Raw genomic sequence first — 26,360 nt, 5'->3', positions numbered from 1 at the left:
CCACAAGGCTCTATTGTACGCAGCCTTAATTGAAAAGGAACCATAGTTTAATATTATAGTTGAGATAATGCAGTTATAGGCTATAGAGTTCTTTGACTCAGTTTCACCTTGCATCTGATTTCAGATTTCTTTTTTCAAGACTGTATTAGCATGAAGTCCACAATTATGACAAACCGCAAGGAGCTTATAAGTTGTATTCAGGTTCTTCAAAATCTAAGGAGCGTCATTGATTGAAGAAGTTTTTCTTATTCTATTTTGTATCTCAATCACTGGAGTTTCATCGTTTCATTATTTCGGATACAGTATACACTCTTCAGTAGTGTCCACATTCCACAGGAAAGATCTTTTGCCTAAACACGGTACAAGATTCATTCACTAACAAATAGAACACACCACAGAAAATTTTATTTATGAAAAAACTCTCTTCAACAGATCTCTGAGTTGATCAAGACTCGCGATAGAAGCTCAAGCGCTCCTGCACCAAGAAGAAATCGCGTATTTAGGGATCACCAGCTCCTACTCTCTAGGTCCACAATAATCATTAATCCAAACATTTATACATGGTGGACAAGAACATGTAATAGAAAATTCCTAAAGGAAAGAGACATGCTAGAACATACAAGTTACTGATTTTCCTACAATGGGGATATATCTATATAGCCTGAAGGTGCAGCCTGGACTAAAAGATGAATACATGGATTCCGGAATTTAAATAATAAAAATCATTAGACAAGCACATCGAGGTAAAATTTAGATCTAATGCAGGGTCTGTAAATGCTCCTATGCATGTCTAAAAACTGATAAGAACTTAAAATATGAAGAAAAAAAAAATATACCAAAAACCTGTATAGCTATGAGTGTGCAAGTAAGAGGAGGAACACCATTTAGTTGCAAACCAATCAAATCTCGTTACAGATATAAGGACCCTCAGTTGCTAAGAGACACAAAAATAATATGAACTCTGACGACATTTGAGCACAAGACGACTTTTTATTCGATTAAGACATACAAACACACACACACACACACACAACAAAAAAAAAAAAAAATATATATATATATATATATATATATATATATATATATATAGAGAGAGAGAGAGAGAGAGAGAGACATATACATATCTGTATTAATAAGCAATATCTTTATTAATAAGCAATATAGTTAATCAAGTAGTATCACGCGTATGAGGCGTATCACAGAAAAAGAAGCTATGCATATGCAATTACAATTCATTTGCACCATCGTCCACTTTCTCTTTTTATATTGTTATGTTGTATATGCAGCTATCCCCCACCCCACCCAAAAAAAGAAGTTACTGCATGGCATTACGGCACCGTAGATAATTCCCAATTGGCCTCAGAAAAGAAGCGGAAAGAATAGTCGATCAAAAAGAGAGAAAACTATCTTATTACTAACCCTCAAAGAGTAGTTCTCCACACCAAGGACCGAACTAAACAGATCAGGTTCCCAATCAGTAAGGGTAGTAGGTTAAATCATATCTATGTTTTCCTTCCTCCTTTTTTCATTATTTTTGGGTTCCAGGTCCACATAAACCAAAAACAATATCCCAGCGTAAAACAACAACAACATACCCAGTGTAATCCCACAGGTGAGGTCTGAAAAGGGTAGAGTGTACGCAGACCTTCCCCTTACCTCGTGGAGGTATAGAGGCTGTTTCCGGCTCTCACAAAAAAAAAAAAAAAAAAAAATTGGTTGCACATGACCTAGAAGAAGGAGAGAGCCTTAAAGTAGGTTGTGCTACCAAAATGAAATTTATAGAAGTTTGGGGGAAAATTAGGGTTCTCGTAGTAATTAGAAATAGCTTAGCTAATGAGAAAAGACTTACCTGAATCAAGCAACAGGACCAGCAGCTTTTTTGAGATTTTTTATGTCAAAGATCTCGATCCAATAGCCGTCAGGATCTTTAATAAATGCAATGTCTTTCATTTTTTCTGCAAAGAACTTAACCTTATTTAGGAAGGAACTAAAATATTTGCTAAGATCAGCTAATGATATGATCTAAAAACAAAAAGGATCGAAGCATTCAAGACGAGTATCTGCCAGTAAATAGACAATGAAATCCAACATAGAACATTAGCAGACGAGGTAAGGGTTAACTAATTTAGAATGTGTTAGGCAAGGAAAATTCAATTTTCTTTGAACTCAAGCATCTCACTACCAGCAGATCACAACAGAAACAGAGATTTAATGTTTTCTTGCTTAAAGTTTCATTGTTTTCTATTGATGACTGCTTAAGGTTTCATATATGGGGATTGTTGTTAAATGGATTTTTTTTTTTTTTTAATAACAAGTTAATTGGAAATTTTTAGTGACACTTTTTTTTTTTTTTTTTTTTTTATATCAAATTGAATACTTATATGATAATCGATCAAAGATTAATTAGTTTCAACATTTAAACTGGTAAACATGTTGCTAATTGTCTAACAGTTCTTCACTCTTGGACCTTGAATCATCGACTCAGGAGCTTCTAATCATATTTCTGGTAACTGGTCGCTTATGTTTTTGGTATTCGGTCCCTTTCTCAACTACTTATTGTTCTCGATCTTTCCTACGGTCACATTGGCAAAGGGATCACAAACATGACAATCAGAGTAGGTAAAGCAACCCCACTTCCTTTTTTTTTAAGTTCAGTGTTTTTATGTTCTTGTTATCCACTTAATCTCATGTCAATTTATCACTTTTTCAAAAGATGCAGTAGCCTTTAGTAATAACTTTGTTATAACACGTGATCAAAGTGCGAAAAGGATCGTTCTTGCCAGTTATGATGATCAAACAACTATTTCAAGAACTGAAGTTCAGATAGACAAGTCAAATGAACTTGTTATAATCAGATGCACTTAATATTACATCCAATCAAGTAGTCCATTAAAAGACCAAGTGCATAAAATTGTGTCATTTATCAAAAATTACTTTCAGGAGGCATTATCATTAAGTTTGTGAAGTCACAAGTAAAATGGTCATCTTGGAAACACATTCGCTAAGTCTATTGCTTGTCCACACCATTGTACATATAACAGGTTAAGTGCATACAACTTGTATGAACTAGTTTGTACTAGAGTCCCACAACGGAGAAATAAAATAGTTTAAGTGATCTCCTTTGGTTGGATTATCATACATGATACTTACTGGACAAGATAATTTGAAGAAACGAGGGTACAACTTATTCAGCATTGATATGCCTATAAAAGCTTTTAACAGAAGACAGTTGTCTTTGAGCATTTCCTCAATTTCTTTGTTTTAACAGAAGACAGTTGTCTTTGAACATTTCCTCAATTTCTTCTCCTATCTCTTATTTTTCACAGTTTTTATTCCATTTTCTTATTAAAAAGGTCATTGCAATTGTACAATGTGATAACCAATTTTTTAAGTAATCCTCTGACCACAAGCTATGACCTAATTTACTGCTCACTTTTTCCTTCAATACTGGCATGTTTTTCAAATCTTATTGTCTGCTTTGCAAATACTTACAAAAGAATCTTAGCAACTAATAACACGCACATGCACAGGCTCAAAAGAGAAGATAAGACGAAGAGAGAATATTTATGAATGAGAAAGGTTAAATTTTACTTCTCATAGTTAGCAGGTCCTCTGTACCAATGAGATTAGTCCATCAAAGCTCAAATAATCAAAGGTCAGCATAGCATTTCTTTAGTGTTGCATAGGTAAGTTCAATTCACCTGTTAAGTTTGCATTTTGCTACAGAAAATCATCTCAAATAGGCCTATAAATTAAGCTTAAATTTTACCGTCAAGAGGTTTCTTTACGAACTCCACGCCCAGGCTTTCAAATCTCTCGCAAGCCTTGTAGACGTCATCAACAGTTACACCTATGTGTCCTGAAAGAGGAGGAAACATATTAGTTAAAAAAACTTTCAAGTGCGCAACAACTGAACTTCATAGCTAAACAGCTTGTAACGTATATTTGTCAAAAATATGGGTTGGGAACTTGTAATGTACAATATAACTTTCATTCATAAACATTTTTGGTCGGAAATAATCATTTATAGAGGAACCAATGTCCATCTTCAGTTACTAGACCCTTTCATCTACTCTGACAAAGGCCGTACTTTTTCCATTCCAATATAACACATTTTCTTGATCTACCACGAACCATTTCCATTGACTTCACCAACTTCTTTACAGTGCATAGTCTGTAGTTTCAAAGAAGTCAATTTTTGAACAAATTACCCCACTTGTCACACAATTGAATTGTTATTTAAACAATGGGAAAGGGCCAAATATACCCCTGTACTATTGGAAAAGGGCCAAGTATACCCTTCATTATACTTTGGGTCTAAATGTACCCTTGCCGTTATACTTTAGGTTAAAATATACCCCTCCCCTCTATTATCTTTGTCCAAAGTAGATATTCAATCCTACGTGGCACTAACATTTGATGAGATGGATGCCACCTCAGTGCCCCTAACCCATTTTGCCCGTCTCCTCTATTTGTTCTTCCCCCTAAAATTTCCTTCCCTCCCCTCTATATACACACAGAGTTCCTTTTAATGGAGTCACTTTCCCCGGCGGTCCGACTGAAAGCGGTTCTGCCATCAACATCTAGTCACGGCGATCACGATCACTTCAGCCGGCATCTTTTTCCCCAAAATTTTAGCACTTATACTGTTAGGCTTTGGGTGCGGATGGGTTTGCAATTGAGGTTATCAATATCTAAACAAAATTAAAATATACAAATTCTCCAAACTAAATTTTTTGGTCTGAAAACAACTCCGAACTAATAATTTCTTAACATTAGTAATTTTCTGGGTTTGGAATGACTTCTTCTAGATATGATTTAGGCATCTCCATTTTATCTCAGGTGTTATTGTTAATGGCCATTGCAGCTTTCAAGAATTAGGTTGTGCACTCATTTTTTTTGTGCGTTTTCTCTGAAACCATTGATGGGAATTTGAGAACTGGAAGTCACCATTTCTTCTCTCCCCGAGAGAGAGGATTTCGAAAGGAGGACAATTCATTAACTTATTAATTTTTGGAAAGAATATTTCGGAAATGAGCATCTGTTTCACACAGTGGCGGATTCAGGATTTTCACTCAGGGTGTTCGGAAAAATAATTGAACCTAAATATACACTGTAATATATGTTCAGGGTGTTCAAAAGTTAATATATATACATAAACACATAAAATTTACCCTAGATATACACATATTTTTTGTCCAAGGTGTTCGGGTAAACACCCTGGGCTCTTGGTACATCCGCCCCTGGTTTCACATCATATTTTAGTGGGTAATGGTGGCAATGGTGGTGGCAGGGAAGAAATTTTAGGGGTGGAAGAATAAATAGAGGGAAGGGGCAAAATGAATTAGGGGAGCTGAGGTGGCATGCCAGGTGGCATCCACCCCATAGAATGTTAGTGCCACGTAGGATTGAATGTCCATCTTGGACAAAGTTAATGGAAGAGGGGTATATTTGAACCAAAAATATAACGGTAAGGATATATTTAGACTCAAAGTACAACGGGGGTATATCTGGCCCTTTTCCGTTTAAACAAATATACGTAACTAGTATAATATCCTTCAACTTATCTTTTCCGATCTCCAGACTTTCCAGATGAGACTAGCTAATAAGACACACATCTCACACGATATGTACTTGAGAAATACAGCATTTTTTATAAGAATTATTTTCTTCATTTCAAACTGATAAATTGCTTTTGTTGTGCACTGGCCTAAAACGGGATCTCTTCCCCTCTTCTCTTCTTGTTTTTTTTTTTTCCATTGATGAAGTGAATCATCATGTTTTATCATGGGCAGTCCAAATTTTACCTCCCCTTGCCATTTACCTACCAAAAAAAAAAATTATTTTTCCCCGCGGTATGTCACCCTACCTGTCATGGTCAATAAATTACAAAAAGTAGAAGCTTTGTCTCAAAAGGAATCCGCTAAGACATCAAATTTAAGTCAAAAAGGGGAGAAACAAACTATTGCCAAGCTGCGTTTTAATAACCCAAAGATAATTAAAAATAAAACACATGATGAATAACATTTATTTCTTATACTTTACACATCAAGACACAGTAAGGTAAAGTTCTCACAGAAGAAGAAAAACAATGGGCTAAAATAAAGGGACAGAAAATCAAGACACAAAAAAAACTTAAAATGCACAAATTTCATACCAAAGCCAAGCGGTTCTGAATTCCCACTGTGGTAACCTGTAAAATTAGGGTCGCTCTCAGTACCCCAGTTGCTGCAAATAAAAATTAGAAACAATGAGTCAACCGATAGCAATAAAAGTACAAATAATCGTAGAGACCAGACCACATACAAAATAGAGTATCTTACTGTGTAAGCTCTAATGTAGCTTTCTGACTAAAGGTCCAAGCTGTACGTTCAACTTTATCACTGGGTGCTGATGATAAATCCTATACCACCCGCAAGCAAATGTAAAATGGAAACGAATATGGAAATTGGAGAAAGGAAGTATATCAAAAAGGAAAGAAAATAAAACATCATTCTAAACACAAAGATTTCAGAAACCTACCTCATACCCCATGAAGTACAAGGTGAACTTCATCTCTGGGACATCCAATCTCTTGAGCAAGCTGCAATGGACAAGGTATAAATGATACTAAAATTTCAACACCGCAGTTAGCTTAAGCGTAATCTTTTGTACAACTAGGGTTATCAAAATGGCTAAAGAAACAAGTAACCATCCAAATATCCAATCCGACCCTTTAGACACGGGTTGGATAACAGACTTTTGAAAAAATGGATCAAATATGAACATTATCCATATTATCCACTAAAAATCGATATCCAAAATTATCAATACCTATTTGTCTACTTGTTATTTTTCATGAATTCTTGCCTTCGAGGAGTCTAAGATTATTTTGGCTTTTAGCTTGTGTTTCACCTTACTATTCCTGAAACCATGGATATTACGGATATCCGTCGCTTAAGCCATTTTTCTATCCGTGTTAAATATGGATGGGTCGAATATTTTTACTGTTTTTTATCCGCCCATATCCGATCCCACCCGCCCATTTGCCATGCCTAGGTACAACTAACAACACATCTATACTTCACGGATTTAAGGATGTGATCATCATAAAGTTCAGATTTTGTATTCGTCAAACATAATAATATTTGAGAAATCCAAACAAGAACTTTCAGAACTTAACCAAACACTATACAGATCAAAATCCTATAGTAACATGTCCCTGAGTTCGACTAAATTGTAATTTACAAATATAAGCATTAGCATAACACAATATTAGGGAGAAAAAAACCCAAGTAAATAACATTAGCTCACTAAAGTTTCGTGTTTTAAATATATACTGACATCTCTAGCAATACCTAATTTAAAAATAAAAAAAAATACAAAAAAATTTAAACAGGCAAACAAATAGTTGACATAGATAGAAAGACTTACGACATGCCCATCACTTTGGAGTAGAATTCAAGACTGACTTTAGGGTCCTTAATTCTGAACATCTACATTTAAAAACAAACAAGAGAAAGGGCATTAATACAATTAATAAAGCATAGGGATAATAGCATTTTTCGGTCCCAAAAACTATTGGTAAATTCTATTTTGTTCTGCCCTTGTGATCTATGACTCAATATATTTAACCTTCAATTAATTAAAATGTGTGTTTTTTATCCCTTAATGTTGAAAATATGTTATATTTGACTATTTGTAGAACCATATTACCATAAGTAAACATTACAAATTTAACATATTCTATGAGTAATTAAGTGGTAGTACGATCAATAGTTATGGTAAATTTGAGAATGTTCACAAGCAAAGGGATTAAAATTGCACAATTCAGTTAATTATTGGTTCGTTTGATAGCAGGTTAGGAGCTAAGTTATTCATGTATTAAATCCTGCATAAGTAATACGTACCATGTTTGGTAGCATCTCTAGCTATGTATAAAATTCAAGACCTCTAATACTGTGTTCGGTTTGTCATTTAGAAACCCACATAACTAATCTATCTATCTATATTCTATTAAAAGCATGAACACTTAAATATTAAATTACCGAAATACCCTTCTTAAAGATAATCTAATTATCCTATTTATTTCATTGGTAATAAAACCGTCCACAAAAGTAGCCCCAAAGCCACGCTTGGAAACAACAGATGTGTTCTTTGGGAGAAATAAAACCTGTCTTCTTTCAGATTAATTGCTTCAGATAGTGCCAATCCGAAATTTACTGGTCGTTGATCCTATTGGCGAAAAGTTTTTTGGTTGTGTACTATTTTCTGCCACTTCATATTAAACTGGTTTGACGCTAATCCTTTTGGCTAAAATGAAATTTGCTGTCTGTTTGGCTCGTAATTTTTCTTTAAGAATACTTGGGCTTAATGGTCTATGGTAGAGTGTGTTGTGTTAATCATCGTTTCTAAAATAATAGAAGACTTTTGATCTGTTGAGAGAGAAGAAAGGTACATGAGAGGTTTGTTACGTTGCTACTGATCTAATACAAGTAAATTAAGTGCAGGATAGAAAACTTGTGCTTAATTCCTATCAAACAATTCAGTTTATAATGAAATGGTACGCATAATTCAATGTGATATTACAGGGTGGAATCATGTGTTAGAATTTTACCTCATAGGAAACTATATAGAGCAAGTAAGCGGAGGTTTTAGGGACGGAGCCACCCCTATAGTTATGACTTCCGCAATATCAGTAGTTTTGACTTTTGACTCAAATTTTATATTTGTGTTAAAAAATTATTTTATGTGTATTTAATTTAATTTATCTAGAATTCAGTAAGCAAAGTGATTGTTAGTTTGCGATTTAAAACTCATAAATTAAAAATTCTTGGATTCAACGTGTCGGTGTTATATATGTACGTAGTAAACAATGTACATATAGAAAGGCACAATTTCTGGCATTTCATGCTAGCTATATTTTGTTTAGTTTCTGAAAATCCGGCGTCGCTCTTCAACATGAGTCAGCAGCACTTGGATGGCGAAAGAACGACAACAAAGAACGAGTTCGACATTCTTAACCATTCTCTTTTATTTGTTAATTTAACACCTTTTTTGATTTTCGTGAATTTAATTTCTAACGATGCTATCATAGAGTTCTTTTTTTTTTCTTTTCTTTTTTTGCGATGATCTCATAATATAAATTGTATTTTGTGTGCATGTTATAAGTAATTAGAAAAAGTATATATATGTTTGAAAGGGGGATCTTAGTAGCTCAGTTGATTGGCTACTTGAACTTTCAACTTGTTGGTGAGGGTTCGATTCTCCACCTTGTAATCCCTTCCCCTACCCCCTATGCAATAAAACAATTAATATATATATATATATATATATATATATATATATATATATATATATATATATATATATATATATATATATATATATATATATATATATATATATATATTTGAAAGTTATATTTATTATTCTTTCGCAAAATGCAAAATAATTGGCATATATATATATATATATATATATAGGTTAGCAATGTACCCACTTTATAATTTTCTTAAATTAGCAATGCACCCCTAACAGTCTTTGGCCAACACATTAGCAAAAAGGGTACTTTTGTCTTTCCATCTCAAGAAATAAATCCGAACATTTCTTCCCTCTTCATCAGTTCTGTCCTGTCCCCTCCCCTATACTCTGACCTCGCGAGTCCCTCATGGGTCACGTATTTCATTTTACGGAGCGTGTGTATATCGGTGATGGATAGGCCTTGCATTGCATTGCATTTGCATATCATATCATTCATTTTACGGAGCGTGTGTATATCGGTGATGGATAGGCCTTGCATTGCATTGCATTTGCATATCACATCATTTTATGGACTCCTTATTGGGTGTCACAGACCCAGGACCCTTGAAGCAATATTGCAAAAATCATCAAATCAACTCTAACAGATTGCAATAATAGCATTAAAGCAAGCGATTCAAACGATTTTCCGAATTCCTTCTTCATAAAGACCAAAGTGTATGATAAAATGGGTTTAGTTCGCTCAAAAAGTATTGAAAAAAATTACTTTTTGTTAAAATGGGAGTATCATGGGCTTAGTACTAATCATGCTTATAAAGTGTTATTGACTCATGTTATAAGTGAGACAAAAAAATATGGAAAAAAATTACTGTTTGTTAAAATATTTATTATTTAGTGTAAATATATGGCCGATGGATTGTTTTGACATGAGATGTTTGACATTGTTTCTTTTAGAGAAATTAGCACCTTAGTCAACCTCATGTTAGATTAATTTACTCGGTGATGAAATTGCTATTACTTAAGTTTCTGTTTACACAGTTTGGTATCTGTTTGGAACAAACTATCAAAAGTTAGTGTTTATTTGAAACAAACTTTCATTCGAAAATTGTTACTCTTTTTCTATAGATTTATAGCATTCAATGTAAATTCATTTTGTACTCTTCTAGCAGGTCGAATTACTCGGTCACACTGTTAGTAATATATCTTTTTTTTTTTTACTAATTAGAATTAATGATTTGAACAAGATTGATACATACTTGTGATTGTACAGCATTCAATGTAAATTCATTTTGTACCCTTCTAGCAGGTCGAATTACTCGGTCACACTATTAGTAATATATCTCCTTTTTTTTTTTTTTTTTTTTTTTTTTTTTTTTTCTAATTAGAATTAATGCTTTGAACTAGATTGATACATACTTATGATTGTATCATTTATTTATTCCAGTTAGAATAGTAGTATATAAAGAAGATTCATTCCAAAATTTGATTATTACCTTGAGCTTAACTCTAATTCAAGTTAATGAACCTATCCTTATCCAAGTTAAATGCACATAACTTGTTTGGAGTTCGAGTTGTTTGGAGCAGTTTCCTTGATACTCCAAATATAATGCAAATATATTATATTGATATTGATTTTGTATCCTTAAAGGCCAAGATCCAGAAATTTTAAGCGACAACACTATTTTAGTATTTCTTTGTAGGAACTTATGAATTAGTTCTGTACTTATCACTTGATACATATTAGTATTAATTTTAATTTTCATATTTATCATGGGTAGCTTGCATGTTAGTTATATTGAAACTGCTTACTATAGAAGAAAGGAGCACGAGAAGAGAGATAATAGTTACAAATGAGAGGTAAGTAAAAATTACATAAACTTCCATGAAAAATGTTTATTTGGTTTACTATAATTATAAGTTAATGTAATTTACGCACTTTAAAGGGGATTTGCTAAAAATGACAATGAAATTCTTGAAAAAATGAAAGATGAGAGTTTCGGACTTGGAAAATTATACTAAGAATCTTTATTTCTTCTCTAACTAGGTAACTTCGAAGATATCCACTATCATGTCATTAATGTGTTATTCAATTCAAAAAGCACCGGACCTCTGAGATAAATGGTGTATATTTTATTTCGCACATAGCAAAATTTTACTACAAGTCATGGCTTGCGAAGCTTATGAGACTTTTAAATTTGTGGCTTTTAAATTCAGAGTTTGTGCAGAAATTTTTAAAAGAATTTCTTTGTAGCTTAATCGCCCCGGGGGGTATGGTCTTATTGTTTGGTAGGGAGTTGCACATTTTTTATTGCAAAATTGTTAGTGATATTATTTTCCTCAACCATATACTGCATAATTTGACATAGACGTGCAATACACGTGTCAAGAAACTAGTAAATGTATAATTACGAAAGAATCTATATATTATTTTATGCAAGATAGGAGATGGAATAAACTAAAATCCTGCATAACCAATCCATGTATTATAAATACAGGCGTAACTCTAACAAGCTAGCAAACAACGTCTAAAGGTTTAATATGCTTAGTCAGATAATCTATTATCCCAAAAAAATTAATTTACCAAGTATCCATAGCATAAAACAAAGAACAAATTTTGGGGCTTACAGTTTGTTGCAAAAAGTAACCTTTAGTTGCTTCATCAGGTGTGGCATGAAGACCTGGATTGTTAGAAGGCGAATCCTTGGAACCTGAAGCCATTGATGATGATGATATAAACCTACAAAATTTTGTAACATGCAAAGAACATGTTAAAACTTTAGAAAAATGAACCAAAATATTAAAAAAAAAAAATTAATAAGGTGAATCAAGAATTTATATGGGTATGAGAAAAAAATTAGGAATTTGAGAAAAATGCACGAAAAAATTATTTTTTTATAAGGTAAATCAAGAATTTATATAGGTATGAGAAAAAATGAACCAAAAGATTATTTTTTTAATAAGGTGAATCAAGAATTTATATGGGTTTTGGACCTTGGGTTTGATAGTGAGGAAAGAAGGTGTTTTTGGAGATAAAAATTGAGATAAGGAAGGCTTATTTATAGAGAGTAAAGAGAAAGCGTTAGGGAGTGAAGTCGCCATTTGTGGGCTGAAAAGAACTCTTTACCTGGTGGATTTTTTTGACTCTGACTGCATTTGGATAATTAGCATTTTGCAGGTTTTGACAAATCACCCATATGAAATTATCTTGAGCCAAACTCATAAAATTTTAAAATTCATGTTGTTAGTATTGTTTCGCTTGCTATTATAAAATTCAATATGGAGACCACATATTATATCTGATATTATAAAATTGGCGTTGATGAAAAAATGGCATAAATGAATTATTTTGGTTACAGGAGGCATAAATGAGCAAACTGTTAATGAGTGGCATAAATGAGTTATTTTTGATAATTTAATGGCATAAATAAGCCAAACTATTATTAAGTGGCATAAATAAGTCATTTTCGATAATTTAATAGCATATTTTAACCTTTTTTATTTTTTAAAATAAATTAATTTTAAAAGTTTGACCCAAGCTATAAGAGATCACACGTGCATTTATCCCTTCCTGTGCCTCAAAAAAAAACTATCCTCCTTTTTCTTTTTAATTTATCCCAAAAAAAAATTCTCCTTTTTATATTTAGAAATAATTTAATTTTATAAATTGATTTATCGTCACACAATATCTAAAACTTATTTTGGACCATATATTTCAAAAGTCTTTCTTTATTTCTTAAATTTTATGTCAATTGATAGAAGGATAATCTTTTTTAAAACGGGGGGAGTATTTTTTATTGTATCCTACTTTGAAGATGCAAGGTGCCAAGGGGTTTTCAAGATGACGTGGACAGTACCACTAATTTTTTCTTTCCTACTATATAGAAATATGAGTTTGGGGGTGGTTTCGTCGCCCATCTTCAACTCATGTAAATTACAAATTAAAAAAAAAAAAGTGGACCCCACATTAAAAAATGAGCAATATAAAAAAAAAAGTGAACCCCATATTCTAAAAATCAAGCAATATAAAAAAAATAAAAAAAAGTGAACCCTATATTAAAAAAAAAATATATCAAAAACAAAAAAAAGGGACCCCATATTAAAAAAATTAAACAATATTCATGTAATTCCCAAAGTATCCTCATTAAGTTAATAATAGTGGATCCATTGCCACATGCCTATCAACCCATTGGTGGGAGCAAATGAAATCATTGTATAGTAAAAAACGTGAATCCCATATTATTGCTTTTCTTCAAAAGGTTAAGTAGCCAAACCATATAATTTCCTTTCTTTTCTTATAGTAGCCTGAGATCTAATCAAGATATTTAACTGTTGTATTTACTATTTCGCCATGTTATTTATTTGTTATGTTTACTAAAATAAATTTACTTAAAATATTTATATTTTTAAATAAGATAGAATTTAATTACTTTTTAATTTTTATTCTTACTCTAATAAATGTGAAAAGAGATTAAAGTATTAAAAGAAAAACTAATATTAAATGGAGATCAAATAATAAATAAGGTAAATTAGTCAAATTATAATTCTAATTGACTTTTCCTTAACAAACGTGCAAAAGACAATACGGCGAGTAAAATGAGTTAATCCAAGAATATTCACTTAAAATTAAAAAATAGTAGTTCTTCGTTTAAATAAAAAATTAAATTTCTACTTTGTTTCGTTTTAAACATGTAAAATTAATTTAATAATTTGAACTAATGTAAATTTGATTTAATTTTAGAATTATCCAAATCAAAATTTGATTAAAAAAAAATAATAAGTATTGTTTAGGTCCAATCTACATACATTAATAATAGAATATTTTACACTTTTAAATTAATCGAATTAAAATACAAGTTGTCAACTGATGCTTAAATATAGCTATTGTTTTGTCTCAAAGAGGGGAAAATAGTTTCCTTTTAAACAAGTCTTCTCTTTTAAAAAGTATTAATAGATTTTTGCAAACTTTGTATTCGTAGCAAATATTAATATAACAAAGTTTTGGATACGGAGCACAAACAACAGTGTTATATTAATCGTGTTTTGAACATACAACTTATTAGTACTATAAGTAAAAGATTGAAGCGAACTTTTATTTAAAAAGCTGACAAAATAATGAATAAAATATTGCAATTTGAGAAATTATATAACCAATTAACATTAATAAGAACAAATTTTGAAATAAAAGAAAAATATATGGGTCAAAAAATTAATATGATGTGTAACTATATAACATAAACTTTAGTAGAATTTAAATTAAATTTTAAAGAAAATGCATTTATGATGTGAGACTACACGATAATATTTTCACTAAATTGATATAAATGATAAAAATACTTATTAACAATATATCATTGTAATTATGAAAGAAGAACATAAGCAAATATTGTATCATACTAACCACTTTTCTGTTATCTGTCGAGAAAAATTACGCATTTGAATTATGCGCTGAACTTTCTAATTTTTATATGTGAATGGTAAATAAGAAATGATTGATCTTCAGGATAATAATGTATAATGACTCACGGTTATTGCATAAAATACAATTCAATCTAAGAAGCAAATATATGTCTTTGTAAACCTAATAAATTTATAGCATTAAGCGATAGTAAAAAACAGATAGAATGTTAGATTCTTAGTGCTTTACAACTTAAGAAATTAATGTTCTCATAATTAAAAAATAATAATTTATGTTACTTTATTAAATTATACTACTAAAGTTTTGGTTAGGACCTTGGGTTTGATAGTGAGGAAAGAAGGTGTTTTTGGAGATAAAAATGGAGATAAGGAAGGTTTATTTATGGTGGAATGAAGTATAGAGAGTAAAGAGAAAGCTTTAGGGAGTGAAGTCGCCATTTGTGGGCTGAAAAGAACTCTTTACCTGGTGGATTTTTTTGACTCTGACTGCGTTTAGATAATTAGCATTTAGCAGGTTTTGACAAACCACCGATGTGAAATTATCTTGAGTCCAACTCATAAAATTTTAAAATTCTTGTTGTTAGTGTTGTTTCGCTTGCTATTATAAAATTCAATATGAAGACCACATATTATATCTGATATTATAAAATTAGCGTTAATGAAAAATGACATAAATGAATTATTTTGGTAACGAGAGGCATAAATGAGCCAAATTATTGATGAGTGGCATAAATGAGGCATTTTTGATAATTTGATGGCATAAATAAGCCAAATTATTACTAACTGCCATAAATGAGTCATTTTCAATAATTTAGTAATATATTTGAGCCTTTTTTATTTTTTAAAATAAATTAATTTTAAAAGTTTGACCCAAGCTATAAGAGATCACACGTGCATTTATCCCTTGAATTAAAAGAAAATGGTCAACAATGTCGCGCTTATTACTATTTTTTCCTTGAATTAAAAGAAAATGGTCAACAATGTCATGCTTATTACTATTCTCTCTCTCCCAAAAATATTATCTTTCTTTTTCTTTTTAATTTATCTCAAAAAAAAAAATTCTTTTTATATTTAGAAATAATTTAATTTTATAAATTAATTTACAGCCACACAATATCTAAGACTTATTTTGGATCATATATTTTAAAAGTCTTATTTTATTCTTAAATTTTATGTTAAATCATAAAAGGATAATCTTTTTTAAAACGGAAGGAGTATTTTTTATTGTATCCTACTTTGAAGATGCAAGGTGCCAAGGAGTTTTCAAGATGACGTGGACAATACCACTAATTTTTTCTTTCCTACTATGTAGAAATATGAGTTTGGGGGTGGTTTCGTCGTCCATCTCCAACTCATATAAAAAAATTTAAAAAAAAAAGTGGACCCCACATTAAAAAATAAGCAATATCAAAAAAAAAAAAAAGTGAACCCCACCACCTCCAAACTCATGTAAAAAAAAAAAAAAAAAAGTGAACCCCATATTCAAAAAATCAAGCAATATCAAAAAAAAAAAAAAAAAAAAAAAGTGAACCCCATATTAAAAAAAAGCAACATCAAAAACAAAAAAAAAAAGGGACCCATATTAAAAAAATCAAACAATATTCATGTAATTTCCAAAGTATCCTCATTAAGTCAATAATAGTGGATTCATCGCCACATGCCTATCAATCCATTGGTGGGAGCAAATGAAATCATTGTATAGTAAAAAACGTGGATCCCATATTATTGTTTTTCTTCAAAAGGTTAAATAGCAAAACCATATAATTTCCTTTCTTTTCTCATATTAGCTTGAGATCTAATCAAGATATTTAATTGTTGTATTTGCTATTCCGCCATGTTATTTATTTGTTATGTTTACTAAAATAAATATACTTAAAATATTTATATTTTAAAATAAGATAGAATTTAATTACTTTTTAATTTTTATTCTTACTCTAATAAATGTGAAAAGAGATTAAAGTCGTGAAAGAAAAAATAATATTAAATGGAGATCAAATAATATATAAGGTAAATTAGTCAAATTATAATTCTAATTGACTTTTCCTTACAAAACGTACAAAAAACAATACGACAAGTGAAATGAGCTAAACCAAGAATATTCACTTAAAATTAAAAAATAGTAGGTCTTCGTTTGAATAAAAAATTAAATTTCTACTTTGTTTCGTTTTAAACATGCAAAATTAATTTAATAATTTGAACTAATGTAAATTTGATTTAATTTTAGAATTATCCAAATCAAAATTTGATAAAAAAAAATAATAATAAGTATTGTTTAGGTCCAATCTACATACATTAACAATAGAATATTTTACACTTTTAAATTAATCGAATTAAAATTCAAGTTGTCAACTGATGCTTAAATATAGCTATTGTTTTGTCTCAAAGAGGGGAAAATAGTTTCCTTTTAAACAAGTCTTCTCTTTTAAAAAGTATTAATAGATTTTTGCAAACTTTGTATTCGTAGCAAATATTAATATAACAAAGTTTTGGATACGGAGCACAAACAACAGTGTTATATTAATCGTGTTTTGAACATATAACTTATTAGTACTATAAGTAAAAGATTGAAGCGAACTTTTATTTAAAAAGCTGACAAAATAATGAATAAAATAATTGCAATTTGAGAAATTATATAACCAATTAACATTAATAAGAACAAATTTTGAAATAAAAGAAAAATATATGGGTCAGAAAATTAATATGATGTGTAACTATATAACATAAATTTTAGTAGAATTTAAATTAAATTTTAAGGAAAATACATTTATGATGTGAGACTACACGATAATATTTTCACTAAATTAATATAAATGATAAAAGTAATTATTAACAATATATCATTGTAATTATGAATGAAGAACAGAAGCAAATATTGTATCATACTAACAACTTTTACGCTATATAATAGAAAAATTACGCATTTGAATTATGCGCTGAACTTTCTAATTTTTATATGTGAATGGTAAATAAGAAATGATTGATCTTCAGGATAATAATGTATAATGACTCACGGTTATTGTATAAAATACAATTCAATCTAAGAAGCAAATATATGTCTTTGTAAACCTAATAAATTTATAGCATCAAGCGATAGTAAAAAACAGATAGAATGTTAGATTCTTAGTGCTTTACAACTTAAGAAATTAATGTTCTCATAATTAAAAAATAATAATTTATGTTACTTTATTAAATTATACTACTAAAGTTTTGGTTAGGACCAGTGGAATGTAAAGATTTCAATGGAATAAAAACTTTGAGATGAAATGAAACCAAATAATTTCTTGTACGTAATTCTTCAAACGAAAATATTATCATACCAATATTATATTTGTCGTTAGCTCATATTAGGCCTTCGCACGGACATCAACATCTAGTACTCTTAAAAACACAATACATGGAAGAATTCTAGAGGTTTTGAAAAAGGTTAATAGTGAAAGGAAGTGTTTAAAATAAAAATTGTAAAAACAAGTAAGACGAAGTAAAAGGTTTGTTAGTTTATTTATTTGCTTAATAGTCGAAAGTGATTGATTAATTTGCTAAAGTTCAAGATGTGTATCGAATAGGAAATAAATTTACGATCGTTGCTTTCCTTTTTCTTGTTTACGTTTTGTCTTAGTTTATTTAATATAAAATGTCTATTAGTGTTCGGTATATCAATAATAATTGCATAATAAATTTTATGTACAATATGTGTTAATTATCTAATTTTTTATTCTTTATGTTTTATGTTTTAATTGGATATGTGAGCTAAGGCAAAGAAGCATGAAAAATATAATAAAAATTGAATTCCCATTCAATTCGCTCGTCAAACTTACAGAACAATAAGCCTATTTCAAAAAAGACTAGTATAATTAATCTCATTCTATTATAAAATAATATTAAAAGTACACGACACAAGAGATATAACCAAAAAAGTTGGGGGAGAGAGAGAGATTTTATTGCTACTTCAATTCATCAAATGGACCTCCTATTTATAGGAGGAAAATGGTGGCCAAAAACATGATAATAGCTTGAAGGCCATGTAATGAACTTGGTGGCCAAGTAATTTCCTTGGTGACCAAGTATTATTCATGGTTTTCAAGTATATTAAATGGATATGCATCACTAATATTTACAACACTCCCCCTTGGATGTCCATTAATAGGTAATGTGCCTCGTTAAAACCTTATTAGGAAAAATCCTGTGGGAAAAAGTCCTAATGAAGGAAAAACAGTACACATATTTAGTAATACGCTTTGAGAGCTGGCTCATTAAAAAAACTTACTAAGAAAACCCAATAGGGAAAAACTTTGGTTAAGGGAAAAAGAGTACAACACGTATTTCACTCCCCCTGATGAAGACCAAGATTCAGATATCGGAGTCTTCGCATTCCAATCTTGAATATCATCTTCTTAAGAGTTCAAGTTGGCAAAGATTTAATGAAAAAATCTGCAGGATTGTTACTTGAATGGATTTGTTGCACATCAATATCACCATTCTTGAAGATAATATACTCCGATCTTGTATACCAACTTATCATATCTTCAGGTTGGCAGAGGATTTGTGATCAGATCTGTCAAATAATCATTTGAAGAACTGGTTGATGATCTGCATCTTCATTCCTTAGATAGAGTTGCATCATCTCCATACAGTATTGTTGCAGTCACGCTGAGTACATTCTTGACTTACTTTTATAAACTATCCGATGTTATCATTCTATAGTTTGACTGTCATGTATAATAACATGGTTTGATAGTAATCCTTCATGGAAAGAGATAACATATTTGGATCGAACTCTTATGTCGATCAGATGAATGCCCTGTATATTCAAAACACTTGACAATATTTGTTAGGATAAACACATTCATTTGTTAGAATAAACAAATTCATGCCATACTTTCATTAGCAGTATGCAATTGATCTTATTGCAATATCTCCATATAGGAGTAAATTATATCATGCTCTTAGTTATAGCAAGATATATAAGTGCATCAATTGCATAAAGATATAGCACTTCAAGACCAATTCAATTTTCTTATTTCAACTTCTTTCAACAGATAATGTACTGCTTTTAAAAACTCTTCAAGAGCTCCAATGATATTCAAGCCATCATCAACTTGCACAATAATATGAAAGGTTCCGATTATCATAAAGAGACAAGGATAAACAGGATCATTTTTGTTCCCTTCATCAATGAATATTGAGGCAATTTCAGTACATCAACCTTGATTCATTTAATCTATTTAAGGATTATAAACCAGTTTCTCAAGAATTTGTATATGCTTCAGGCATTTTGAATCCTTCAGAAATTTTCATATAAATTTTGTCAAATAAGCCATATAAGTTGTGACAACTTCCATCATTATAAATTGTGACATCTTCTAATGTCTGGACTACAGGTCCAATCGCTTACCAAGATGCATCATTTCACTTGCTAATTATTTCTACGTCAACATGCTTTAAGAGACGTAGAATTCTGATCCTCACAACCTTATACTATATTGCGCGCTATATAGTATCAAAGATATCGTCGACAATATATCATTTGTATCGGTTCGTAATTCGACATAACTTACTGAAATCTCATCACTTCATTATTTTCAGGTACCTGAACCTTTCATAAGATTTATGAAGTGTTATGTCGTAGCTCTTCAAGAGCACATTGCCTCCTTACTATGATCATTTGCTCTTTCCTTTTTCAAGGATTATTATATTTGAAACCGATTGGTCTACCATGCTACATGCATGCTGTAGACTCTGTTCTTCAGGGACTTTAGGAGCATTTCTTGATGAAATATGAAATAGATGGGTCTGCAAATGCTTCCAGCATTTGACTTGAATTATCTGAGGATTATACTGATGATAATTCACAACACACTTCTTAGTTGTTTATTCTCTCCCCTTTATGTTAATGACATATATCACCATTTTCTTTGGAAAAATCCATCTGTGTGCATCATGATATATCCAGTAATCATATACCGCACATCCAACGCTATAAGATGGAAATACCTAGTTTCTGACCCTTGAACCAAATATGAGGGGATAATTTATCAAAATTTATTGATCTGAAGCATACAAGTGCTGTTGTATGCAATATATCATATCTCAGACCAACATCTGAAGCTCTGTTCTTATAAGCAATGGTTTAGCTGTATTATGGAGGCATCTAATGCCAAATCAGCTTAGATATAGACCAGCATTATCAAGATGAATTTTCTTGATTACATATTCTGAAAATTGTACTTTCAACTCAATTTTGAGCAAGCAACTTCGTAAATGTCAAACTGCCAGTAGACAATAAACATACATGTGACCGTCTCATAGATGCATCTATTTAAGACATCACATTGTAGGTGAAGGGGCCCACATTCACCTTTTATATTTTCTAGAATTTTGGGAATTCAGTCTCAATATTAGATGGTGTAATCAACTTATCATGAGAACAAGCAATACAAACAAATTCTTGAAGAATCTTCAAGTTCTTCAATATGTTTTTAATACTCAATTAGCACATCAGATTTAAATCAGGACGATCAAAATGGTCTTGTCAACTGATAAAATTATCTGTACCCGTAAACTTCAAGTTTACCATGACGAGTGCTATTTATTTTAATAAACTTCTGGTTTACTATTGCATGAAATTGTATATCAATAAACTTCTGGTTTATCGTGGTATATGATCTCATCATGCTCAAGTAACATTTCACATGCGTATTTCTTACCCGTAGTAACTTGATGATCATTGTTGACACCCGATTTTGTCCCGTCTTCCCCAAAATACTTATTCACATTTTCAGCAATTTAAAAATAATTATTTATATTTTTTACTAAAATTATTAGCTTCTATTATTACCGGCGTCTTATTATTTTGTTGCCGTCACTAGTTATTATTATTTTGTTACCACAATTATTATCATCATCATTATTATCATTATTATTATTTTATTACCGGCATTATCATAATTTGCAGCATTTTTACCGCATTATGCACACGCATCGCATTTGTTTTCGCAAAATCAAATAATAGCGTTGACTTTAAAAATATTATTACACGGCTGTTACGAGTTAATATAATTTTATTTTTTATCTGAGCACTAATAAATACACACCTTTGTATGTTGGCACACAGAGGTCATTTATGCAAATTTAGAAGCCCAAAATAGCACAAGAAGGAAATATATTTTAGCCCATCTGTTCCAATCAATTTATGAACATTTTCGGACCAGGCCAGCAATGCCCAGCCCATGTTTTCAATTCATTAACCCATTTCAAATTGACCAACCCAGCCCATTACCCGTCTGACCCGACCCGACTCCTTTCTCTAATGAACCACTAGGGTTCTCTTCATTTCACCCGCCGCTCCCACTCCCTTCTCTCTCTTCCTCTTCCTCTCTCCTCACGTTCGTCTGCTTTCTCATTTCCTTTTTCAAAACGATGCCAAACATCACCAGCAAAACGAAGACTTTGCCTTGCCATTTTTGTGTAAATGAATACTTTTCCATCCGCCTCCCTTCTCTCTCTTCCTCTCTCTCTCTCTTTTCCCCCCTTTAATAGAAACAGCAAAATCACAGATCTCTTTACCTATAACAGACCATGCATGGTCGATTTAGGGAAAAGAAATTAATAATCGGTTCAGAGGTCAACGTTTGAAGGTTTGGATCTTTGTTCTTTTCTTTCTGCCTTATGCTGTCGATCTGAAGAGCTTTTAAGGAATTTCGTTTGTTTGCGAGATGAAAACCCTTTTTCTTGTCAGTCTTTTTATTTCCGGGTACAAGATTTTAATGGAGGTTGTCTTCTTCTGTTGGGTTTCGGATCGACAACAGATTGGTTTTGAACGGGTGTTGACCTTAAAATCCCGCCCAAATTTTTAAACCCTAGCAAACCCTAGAAATCCTCTATAAATAATCTTTTCTGGAGATCCAAAAGGGGGTTCCTCTGGCCGCACAAATTTTCTCTCTAAAAAAAAAGAAAAAAAAAACAGTAGCTTTTGTTAGCTGCCTTGAATCCTCGAAAACATCAAGATTTCTTCTGCAAATTAGTTTTGTCTCGTTCGAGTGTATATTCGAGACCCGACGCCTCAGTTCGCTGCACTTGGAAAAGGTGATTGTTCTTCCTTTAAACTATTTTCCTTAATTTCTGGTTTGTTTGCGTGCTTGTTAGCTTAGTTTAGCTATGCGTTAATAGATATTAGTGTGTTCATATTTAGCTTAACAGTTTATACCTGCTTAACAGTTAACAGATTCATAATCCAACCTAGTCCCTGTTTATTAGGTTTATGTGCACTAATCAGTCTTAAAATCGTGTTAATCTTGTTTTGTTCTTACCAGTTTGTGATCTTGCTTTAGTCCAGTTTGGTTCCCATCCCAATTGAGCATGAGTTGAATCAATTTTTCCCTCATTAGCATGTCTATCGCTTTTGTTTAAACCTAAATATTGTCTAAAACCCCCCTGTTTCTGATCGGATACTCGTTGATCCATTAGCATGATTAAAGGTTATCATATTCGATAGGATTAGGTATATGTCTATAAGCTTACTCTATGAACATCATGTGTTCGCTAATTGATTTAGGACTGCCATAGGCTTCGTATGAAGTTAAACATCTGCTGGTCTGTGTGTGCGCGATCATGAATTTGTTTAACTCCTATTTGGTCTGTTGTTAATCTTAGATCCTGTTCAGCCATGTTTCTGCTATGTTTCTAATGAATCAAGCCTCTATTATGCTGTTAAGTAAGATTAAAACATCAGTTCATGTCTAGGCCATGTTTAGATCTTACTTGTCTACGCTAGGTATATACAGTCCTGTATACTTTGAATTTGAAGGAATTTGTATACTTGGTATGAGTCAGTCATGCTTGTGGGATTAAATATTGTCTAGGCTTCGATGAATGTTGAAGAGATTTTTTTTAGAATAACTAAAAGGCAAATTGAAATGTGAGAATGTTCTACTATGTTTCTTAAGATTGTAAGTCACTGGCAGTGATGATTTTTGTCCTAACTATTGGTATCTTGCCATGTTAATATAAAGAATATGAACTAAAATATGGATTGAAGCATGATGATATTTTTTGCTATAGCTTTTAGCATTTGTAAGCAGCTGGCAGTGATGATATTTTGCTATAAATGCCAGTATGTTGTTTGCCAATATGGAAGTGGAACTAGACAGCGTGCCTGTATACTATATGTCCTTCCTAGATTCAATATGTATTTTGTAATATGCCATGCTTAGATTTGACAAATGATGCACGCTGCCCATATAATCTATATACATATTGTGTGTTTCATGCGAGCGAAGTATAGTTAGTAGATTATGCATGTGGTTGGCATTATCAACAGTGGCTTGTTAAAATTTTATGCATGTTGCAAGCATATTGCATTGGGATTATGTGAATGTATATTATAAGTATATTGTGGTTAATACATTTATAGGGAAATTAGTGGGTCACTATGGATTAAGCTTGAACCTTCCCCGGTGTTAGCCATGCCTGGGATTCATGAAATCCCTTGGAACTTGTGCAACATCGGGAAGACGAGGGCGAAAGCTTTCCAATATTAACCTTCTATATATCCTTATGAACGTGTATACACAAAATATACTCAAATATACATAGTATCTACATAACCCGCTGGTCTGTGTTGAATTTATTTTATATGTTTGATCTTTCATTAATTGGATACTAATCCTTTTCTTTCATTTTTTTGCATGACTACCGCATACGAGTCCAAGGGACTCGTTCCTCCCCGCATTCGGTGTTGGGCTAAAAGCCCAACATAATGTTCTCGAACCATTTCCTTACTTGGTGCTGTCCGCAACAAAAAAGAAAATAGCATTGAAAATCAGTTGGGTCGAAGCCCAACGATGGCAATGACGAGAATTTTTCGGGCCGAAGCCCATATATAGCGTGATCCCTTTTTTTTAATGGGCTGAACCCATTTCAATAACAGTCCCCTGCAGCGGCCTCTCTTTAGAATGGGCTGAACCCATTTATATTTTCTACTCTTCATTTATTTTTGTGCAATTAACTCTTTGTTTTGTTTGTTTTCTTTAGCTTAAATGAATTTTAGTAAGTTAGGGGGTTTAGTTTTAGTAATGGGTAGTTAGGAAGACTACTAATTAACTCCCCGAGTTTAATTCTCTTTGATTACGTTAAAATTTGCAATACCGATAACTTATATGCTTCTTAAAATAATTGATTTATAAAGCGGCATACTTATATATAGGGAATCATGATTCATAGTGTTTATCTTAAAAGATTTCGAACCATCATTAATATGGAGATAATAATAAATATATTTTATAAACGTTGTTTCTTTCAAAATCCATCCAATTAAATATATTTTATACAAACTTAGTTAAATAAAATTAGGAAAATAGAAAGAGAATTCATCACCTTTTGCATTCTATTTATAAAAAGAGAAAAGTTTAGATTACAAAGCACACCTAATCAATAGATTTTTTTTTTTAAGCTTCATTTGCACTATTTTTAATCTCTTTATATCAAGTCTAGATTTTCTACATATAATTATATGTCAAGTTTAAATTGGCTAATCGTTGTATTTTTGCAAGCTTCTTTTTATTAAAGTTTAGCAATATTTACAGCATATTTTAAATAGCATTTGAACTCTCTCTTTATGCAAATTATCCTCCAAGTCTTGATTAAAAATAGCATTTTTTTTACACTTTTAAGTCTTATTTTAAAATAGCATTACTATATTTTCCTTTAAACTTTAGTAATATTATAAGTTATTTTTCTTAAATTTAAGCATCTTATTTAACTTTAATTAATTAACCTAAGTTTGACTGGATAACCGTAGTTAACGGATTCTAAAGGATGCCTAATCCCTTCCCTTTAGGATAACTAGAACCCTTACCTAGAATTAAGATTAAGCAGACCATTAACGGAGGTTTAGTTAGGCTTTACCTTAGTTAATAAAATAGGTGCCCTAATTCACCGTAAAATTAATTAGGTGGCGACTCCTTAAAATAAATCAGAAAATAGGAATCTCCAATATGTTGTACCTAGTTTAGCCCGCTTAAATGGGGTATAACAATCATTTGTAGTCTCAATATGATAACCATTATTATTATTAGTAAACTTCAGGTCTACCACAGTTTGTTTTCCGAATGTAACAATTATGATCTAGGATAAATGGTGCGATCACATATAACCTCTTCGAGAGACTTCAATTTATCCACCATAATCAGATATTATTTTGAACACTGTTGGTATCGTGATACTTGTAGATAAACAATTAGCTCTTCTGGTGCCCTTGATTATTAGTTTGTACTACTAAATATTTTTTAGATACTTCTGGTATTACGAAAGAAAATTTGGTTAGACACTACTGGTGTTATGAAAGAAAACAGTGATGATATGAAAATTTAAAGACAATATTCAACTATAAATTATGAAAATAAACGTTAAACTATAAACTTCAGTATTTCAAATATATCCATCAAGGAGATTAGCCCTTGACATTTGAATATTTATCAAAACGACAATCACATAGTAATCACATCCTTCAGGAAGAGATACATTAATGTTTATTTCCTTCAAGGAAATCAATAACAACCAACCATAATATATTAATGTGGTTATAGGAGAAAGTATTCTACTATGCTTTCTTTTGCCTTAGACTGAAACTTTAATATGTTTCGACGTACGACAGGTATGTGCTGCAATGTCTTAACTTCATACCATAAAAAATAACATGTACATTCCTT

At 31.3% G+C, this 26,360-nt stretch overlaps 1 protein-coding gene across 3 annotated transcripts; it reads right to left on the bottom strand.

The window, feature by feature from the left end:
• Positions 1–226: 226 nt before the first annotated feature.
• Positions 227–15,125, bottom strand: LOC132065350 (lactoylglutathione lyase-like). 3 transcript variants are annotated; one of them, XM_059458696.1, is made up of 9 exons: positions 14,971–15,125; positions 11,866–11,994; positions 7,414–7,475; positions 6,523–6,583; positions 6,324–6,403; positions 6,158–6,228; positions 3,770–3,859; positions 1,850–1,955; positions 227–475 (listed from the first exon to the last, which is right to left on the bottom strand). In XM_059458696.1, the coding sequence occupies exons 1-8, from the start codon at positions 15,091–15,093 to the stop codon at positions 1,855–1,857; spliced, it is 717 nt and encodes a 238-aa protein (XP_059314679.1). In that variant the 5' UTR covers positions 15,094–15,125; the 3' UTR covers positions 227–475; positions 1,850–1,854. The 3 variants fall into 3 exon arrangements, with proteins under 3 accessions (XP_059314679.1, XP_059314678.1, XP_059314677.1); XM_059458695.1 differs by having other exon boundaries at positions 11,866–11,977; positions 14,971–15,111; XM_059458694.1 differs by lacking the exon at positions 14,971–15,125 and adding an exon at positions 12,232–12,294 and having other exon boundaries at positions 11,866–11,977.
• Between the last annotated feature and the right edge of the window lie 11,235 nt (positions 15,126–26,360).

Source organism: Lycium ferocissimum, chromosome 7 (genome assembly GCF_029784015.1).
Source record: "Lycium ferocissimum isolate CSIRO_LF1 chromosome 7, AGI_CSIRO_Lferr_CH_V1, whole genome shotgun sequence".
Taxonomy (NCBI): Eukaryota; Viridiplantae; Streptophyta; class Magnoliopsida; order Solanales; family Solanaceae; genus Lycium; species Lycium ferocissimum.
The sequence above is the reverse complement of the archived record's forward strand: the minus strand, read 5'-3'. Positions and strand labels throughout refer to the sequence as shown.

Coding starts and splice junctions, on each gene's coding strand:
- LOC132065350 (XM_059458696.1), bottom strand. CDS start 15,093: ATGGCGACTTCACTCCCTAAAGCTTTCTCTTTACTCTCTATACTTCAT. Junction 6,404..6,522: donor TGTACTTCATGGGGTATGAG/GTAGGTTTCTGA, acceptor CGGGTGGTATAG/GATTTATCATCAGCACCCAG. Junction 6,229..6,323: donor GCTACATTAGAGCTTACACA/GTAAGATACTCT, acceptor TTTTATTTGCAG/CAACTGGGGTACTGAGAGCG.